Here is a 6,974-nt window from a genome sequence, read left to right as displayed (position 1 = left end):
AAAAATCAATGTTATATCTTTTTTGAGGTAGAAATGAATCATATGTGTTGTCAAGGCCATCTGAATCTGTAAACTTGATTTTATTAAGATCATGTGAATTGTTGCATAACTCAACTTTTACTTCACTTTTGATAAAACAATTAGAGATGCAACCAATCAAAGAAAAAAATTGTTTCCTTATGTGTTTTTATATACAAGAGATAATTTATATAAAGAAGGTTATATCATCTCAACAAATAAGATGCAAACAAGGAGTTTATTTATTCAATACTTTGTTGTTTTTATTTTTTTGAGAAAAAATATTGTATTATGTTATCATTATTTTTTCAAGATTTTCAAATGAACATACACCTTGGTTATATAATTATATATGTATAAGCTTTAAAACACGTCTTGTACATGATCAGCGAATGTATTATTCTGAGGGGCATCAAGAGGGGTACATCTAATAAACTCCATGTGTTTAACCGTTAAAAAAACAACAAAAAACATGCAGGGTAGTTTGTGATTAGGGCATTTTATAGCCACATCCTAAAATTCTCAGGAACCCAAGACTGGCATTCCAGAATCATTCCATGAGGTCAAATGGAACAGCGAGTTCTGCTCAGGACTCTGGTCAGGGAGCAAATGAAGCGCACTGCACCACACGACAACCAGTGTGAACGAAGAACCTAGTCAAGAGAACCACCCGGGAAAAACGATCTCTTCACGTGAACATGGAGAGTGGAGTTTAGATACCCTGCCCGTATAATACCCGGATATCATATGACTGCGTTGCGCTCCATACCCGCCAACAACAGATGCCACAGTCTTAATGGCAACGATGTGGTGATACCGCACTGTGAAGTGATGGGCACCAATCACCGCCCGGCCTTCTTGAGGCGAACATGGGTTCCATTCACGGCGTGAGCTATAGAACAGGACTTGCCATATTCTTGGCTCCTGAGAGCCCATGCCCACGCTGCGACGAGAGCAGCGTGGTGGGGGTTGTGGAGGACAGCTAAGTTCGCTGGCTCTATTCACACTTGATGATTTCTCCCCCCCATGTTCCACGGACGTGGCTGGGGCCTTTTAATAAAAAGAGTTTTGATTCCCCGTGAATGCTGCCAGTGCTTGCTTGCGTGGCTGCCGTCGTGGCTCAGGATTCCATCCTTTCCCAAGGTTCATGTTCAATTCATGGGCCCCCCCCCCACCTGTCTGCGAAGGAATTGGTGAGCTTGTCATGGTGGCGGGCCCAGTTCCGTTGGAATACGTCGTCCTGTTGCCCTCGTACAAAGCAGGCGGGGCTGCACTGGTATACAGTGAGCTTTTTCATCAGCTTCAAGGTCACATCGCAGAGGGCAGTCAGGTCCTCCTGTCTGTGCAGTTTGAGTTTGGTCGATTTCGCTTCAAGGGGCCTCCATCGCCGTCGCAGGTTTACAATTTTTCTCCGCTCTCTAGTAAATGGCTCAACCTCATGCCCGCTGTAGGCTCCCTTCCTCACTTGTGTGGAAACCGCGCAATAGAAGCTCTGGCCGTGTGTTACCAGGCCTGTGGAGGCTGCCTGGTTCGGTGGCTGGTCCAGTTTCCAGGATGGCGAATTGAGTGATGTGGGAGAAAGGAGGAATTGCAAGGGGAGGGATCGAGTAGAATTACAGTCTGGAATGTGGATGCGAGTCCTTGTGAGTGTTCCACGAGAGTGGTCATCGAGTTGCTGTTGTTGTTGGTCACAGTGTTGCTCGTTGTAAGCAATGCAAGAGTGTTGTTGTTTGAGTATCGTGGGATATGAGGACTGTAGACTGCGCTGTGGTATTGGCGTGGTCGAGGAAGCTGGAGGAAGCGGATCGGCTCTCTTCATTTGTTGCTGATTCGATTGTGAATCTGATTTCCATGGTTGTGTACAGTCATGTTCGGATAGCATCTCCATGGAGGTGCTGAGGCTCGCTGTTGTCGTCACCACATCTGTATTCTTTATTTAGCTGTTGAGAATTCGTAACCTTTGAGTGTGCGCGACCGCAAGTACAACGCTTTCAGGTCAGAGGGCTGACTCGTTGATTCCAAAGTGCTTCGGCATCACTTCTCATTCGCTCTTGTGCAGAGGATTTGCAGTCAATAGTGTGAGGTGTGTTGATTTTCTATGATAAAGCAGGGCTGGTTTCTTCGAAGAGTTTTTATTTTGTCATCTCAGCAAATCAGATTGGATTCCCACTTAATGCAGTACTGGATATTCTCGTGTTAGTTTCCCTGCAGGAGTTTGTGAACATTCTTTGGAAGGATTTTCTTACTTTTTCAAATTATCTGCAAAGATTTACTTCATGTTGGACCTTCCAGTTGACAGTGCAATCGTAGATTTCACCTGATTGTGAGCCATCTGGAATAGGTAGACTGCATGTCGGCAGTTCGTGCTCACACGAATCCGCTTCTAGGTCAAGGCAGGTTAAGAGTTTTTGTCGGAAGACCTATGAATATGGCCTTGTAAAACGCAGGTTTGGAGTGTTCATAATCTGTAGCACCGATCTTTACCAGGAAAAAGTAGAAAACGATTCCTCAGGTGACCTGCAGATAGCGATCGGCCCAGCGTTTCGGGGCATCTTTGAATGGAAGGATGTTTTGCACCTATTTCCTGTTCATGTTGAGAGTGGTCCGAGCATTCAATATCCCTGGACTGATGATGATCACTACCTCGTAAGACGGAGTCTTATACTTAGGGAATAGAAATGTACTCAGTCAAGCTCATATTTAACAGGTATTCGCTTCGGTCTATTAATCGTGAGTAGCCCTTCTCGCACAAGGGGTTCAAACATAGATTCTCGAGTGTGATGTATTAGAGTTCTTCGAATTCATTTAGGTGACTTGATCCGAAGTGAACCAGTGATAGTACGTCAATTAGGTGTGCAGTACAGGATCAGCATAATCTTCGGCTTTAAAGTGAAATAATTAACAATATATAATTCTTCTGGTACAAATTTTCCCGTAGAGAAACATATGTCAACGTTAAGAATCGATTCGGCTACTTTTCGGGAGCGACATTCCGGGAAAATTGTTTTCTGCCTGAAGAGGCCCATAGTGTGATGGAATTGGATGGGGCTGAGTATGTTCGTTGGCGTGAAACTGTGTTACATGAAAACCCGTCCATCGGAATGCAGTACAGCTTCGAATTGGTCCTCGAGATTAGGTTGAATCATTTAACCATGTGAATTTGTAAGGAAGCCATCGGAGTATCTTCTTGTCTTTATAATGGAATATCACGCATTAGATATGCTTTCAAAAAGGAGAAGCGGGATACCTTGATAGCAGCATTATGTTTCTGCGCTTCGTTATGTGTTCGCAAGGGTTGGTTAAACTGATGCAAAAAAGAGGCAATACAAGTGGTTTAGGAAGGAAGCTTTTTTCCATGATATAGCTGGAGGTAGCGTGACACGGTTGCAGGTTGATTTTAAATTGGTGTTGGGAGAGGATAAGACATTCGAGACATCTAGAACCCATCTTGCTCAAAAGTCTCCTCGTAATGATCTCACATAGAAGTAAAGTTTTAACTGTGAAGTACAACCGGAAGGCTTTTGGTGCTCTTCTTAAGTACCGATAATTATAGTGTATGTTCAACAGTTACATTCAGTTCTCTTTTGACGATTGTGAGTTTGTTGGTTGCTTTAATTCAATGTGCACGATTTTGTTGTCTATGGATTGTATTCTAACCAGACCCTCCACTCCATGAACGCATTTGACTATTGTCTTGCGACTGCATTTGAAGTAGCAAGTTAGAAGGTTTCACTTAGCTCGTATAAATATTGCACGTAAATTCTAATCCTTCAGTTGCATCGACTCCCGCTTGGAAATGTCTCGCTCTTATCAGTTATTATTATATTTATTTTTGAAAATTCAAACTAATTCATTTGTCATTGCTTATTTATATTATAGGTGCGTGTGGAACTTTCGTGGCTAGAACTGGGAAGTTGCAGAATATTGCTTGTCTATGCTTGCATCCATTCTTTCAGCTTCATTGGTCGTAACTGAATTTCCTACGCTAAAGCTTCAAGTTCATACCATTTTTTTCGCGTTTGGGATTTCCGCTTTCGCGCTCACCTTCTCTATGCAGAATCTTTGGTTCAACGGCTTGGGAGCCGTACGAAGCTTGACAATTCACTCTTCTTTTACAGGGTCAGATTGAGTAAACAAACCACCAGAACGTCGTCGCAGTTAAGTAGTTTCGAAGGCTCTTTAGAGTTCTTTCAACCTGCTAATTTAAGACGGAGTTAGATAAGATAACTTTTGGGCATAACTTTGACGAACATAACAAGATCGAAATGGAAATTGTCAGGCTTCTGAAAGTATGCCTATGCAAGCAACTGAATTTGACACATTTCACAGTTCGTTCGTCATTAGTTCCTAATTTATAGGTTTTAGTAAGATTAATTGATTATTGCAGCTTGCTTAATACAGGGCAAAAGCTGTATTTCTATTAGGAATCGATGTAATATCAGGGTATTCAGAAACAATCTACTACGGTTCCTCTTCGATTTATGTTTCAAACATTTGCTGTTTAACTTGATAGACTGATGTAATCTTTGCTTCGTTTTTGTAGATGATGTCAACTGAAAACTGCCAGAAGGTGGCGGACCTGATTATGGAGCGCAGGATGGCTGATCTATGTTCTGAAAATGATGGTATCATTCCATGCGCCTCCACAATTCTTAAACTCACAATTGATGGGCACGAGCAAAGGAAAACTTTACATACATTACTTGTCGACGCAACTAGCTTATACAAAAGCATTAGGAGATCATTCAATTTGACAAGGATAGTTAGAAACAGAATGGTCCAGGTTCTCAGGGTTCTTCTTCACGATCCAAAATCTTACTTGATCTCTTCAAAGAAACAGGTATGCTTTCACTCGGACAAAGATTATGCAGTACTTGTGGTATTTGATGAATTCTGCATTCTGATTTAGGTTTTCTTTAGTTCGACAAGGTGATCAGATAGATGTACTCACACTGTCTAGATTGGTATCTGAGTCGGCTGGTATCGGTCTTTTGATTTTCCTTCACTGTGTTTTGTATGTTTTAAAATCTTCATGATTGAGGTTGGTAGGAGCATATATTACATCCGATCGATTTAAAGTTCCCATGCGTTCGTCGCCCTACTTGTATGAAGGATTAATGGATACGTGGATACGTGGGTACAGTTCTGTGCAGAAGCATCACATAAGGGTTGGAGATCGATATGGGTGTTGTGTCACTTTTTTCAACTCCATTTACAGTTTGTCGCTCTGTTTTAATTTTGGTGAGTGCCTTCGCTCTATTTTCTTGCCAAGTTTTGAGGTTTTGTGACATGTACGTTTGCTGCAGTTAAAATCTTAGGGGCTCTTGAAGATCGCAAACTCGAATGTAATATTAGCTTCCTCCCGACTTGTGCGCATATATTCTGCAGCTGAACAGGATTCCAGACCGACTGACATGTTCACTTTTAGGCTAACTCTAATCTAATCTAGAACTCCTCCTCTTCAAATGTTTTTGAGTTCCTAGCATGCAGAGTGTTCAGTATTCAGTCTCCTTTCGAATCCTGGTTTAGGATGACCGCGATGCCCGACTTCATGATGTAGCTTTCTGTCTGGGATGCTTGACAACGGCAGGACATTGTATTAGGTTCTCATTCTACTAATTTGTGCACGGTTAGTTGGGTTAGCTTTTTGAATCCTGTAAGCATTACATGATATTTGGGCTTGGATGTTCTCTCTTAGATATTTCTTAGCTTCTTACCAAACGTGATCGACTCCCTGGAGTAATTTTCCATTCCAGTGACGCGACGGATGTCGAGTAAATTGTTTCCAGGAGTCCTATTCTTTCTTTTTCCCTCAATCCGTAGCTTTGCTTCATAGTTCCAACGTAGGACCTCTAAAGTATAGTGCTGCGTGAGATGGTAGCTTAGCAGATAATGTATACCACATAATGTTATTGCTTAGATCCATACCTTCTTGAGTTTTCATGCTTCTTACCATATTTCAAGAGTTTTGACGTGTATGCCTCTTGTTTTATACATTTATTAATAACTAATTAAGCAATGTCTAAATAATATCAGGTGAAAGCAGCGTGTGCGTACCGGTCATGGACCTCCCGAGAAAGCTTCTTCTGCAAGTTGTAAGATTCCGGATGAAGGTCTGACTGTTGAAGCCCATGCTCATGTGATTCCACATTCTAATTTGTTGCCATCGGGATCCGCCTATCTGGCAGCTCTACTAGATGGAACGTTCACCAAAGAACGATAATTTGACATTGTTTTGATGCAGTGCCATCCAAGATAGGCTCTACAACTTGGGAAATCCTACTCATATCTTGGTAGGAGCCTAAGCTAGGGCCACAGTAGGAGTAGGTTTAGAGCCATGTGTAGGTGATTTGTTTTTCAACTTCAGTAATGCTACAATGTTTCCAGTCTAATCACTATGAATCAGAATAACTTGTCTAATCTACTTTTCAATATTCTGAAAAGACGTTTCCATCCACATTCTCTTTGGATATTATGTGTAGACGTGGAATGAGTGAAACAAAAAACTGGGTGTTATCATACTAGGGCCATAATCAAACTTAGGAATGGAATTTCTACGTCACATTTCAATGATGTGAAAATATTTCAAAATTGTATTGTTGCTGATTACATTTTTACAATAGGATTATGAGATAAAACTATTGGTTGTTAAAGATAATTTGACATGTTGTCCTTGTATTGCATAATATACAACATAATTTTAAAAAAGAAAATAAATGAGAATCCCTAATTTCAAACTGAGGTTGTTAATAAAGTTGATTTGGAGAAATTTCCAACTTGAAATAATCCATTAGTGTTTCATATGAATTTTAGTTTTGAAGATGGTTTATATATATATATATATATATATAAACTTGGTTCCAAGTTGGTAACAACTCACAACTTAATTTTGTTAGTTGCTATTAAATTATAAATTTTTTTTACTAATAAAGTTTGTTTGAATTATTTTTATCATG

General features: G+C 40.7%; 1 protein-coding gene across 4 annotated transcripts; it reads left to right on the top strand.

Moving 5' to 3' along the window:
* Positions 1 to 1,170: 1,170 nt before the first annotated feature.
* Positions 1,171 to 6,475, top strand: LOC112292194 (uncharacterized). 4 transcript variants are annotated; one of them, XR_016506575.1, is made up of 6 exons: positions 1,171 to 1,414; positions 3,898 to 3,982; positions 4,137 to 4,175; positions 4,562 to 4,858; positions 5,162 to 5,259; positions 6,055 to 6,475. XR_016506575.1 is itself a non-coding variant. In XM_073539253.2 (4 exons), exons 1-3 carry the CDS (start codon positions 1,223 to 1,225, stop codon positions 5,252 to 5,254), a joined length of 582 nt encoding a protein of 193 aa, XP_073395354.2. In that variant the 5' UTR covers positions 1,208 to 1,222; the 3' UTR covers positions 5,255 to 5,259; positions 6,055 to 6,475. The 4 variants fall into 4 exon arrangements, 1 of the variants encoding a protein (XP_073395354.2); XR_016506576.1 differs by lacking the exon at positions 3,898 to 3,982 and adding an exon at positions 1,884 to 2,013 and having other exon boundaries at positions 1,173 to 1,414; XM_073539253.2 differs by lacking the exons at positions 3,898 to 3,982; positions 4,137 to 4,175 and having other exon boundaries at positions 1,208 to 1,414.
* The last annotated feature ends 499 nt before the right edge of the window (positions 6,476 to 6,974 follow it).

The sequence above is a fragment of the Physcomitrium patens genome, chromosome 15, assembly GCF_059467195.1.
Source record: "Physcomitrium patens ecotype Gransden chromosome 15, ASM5946719v1, whole genome shotgun sequence".
NCBI classification, from domain to species: Eukaryota; Viridiplantae; Streptophyta; class Bryopsida; order Funariales; family Funariaceae; genus Physcomitrium; species Physcomitrium patens.
This window is presented reverse-complemented; position numbering and strand designations above follow the sequence as displayed.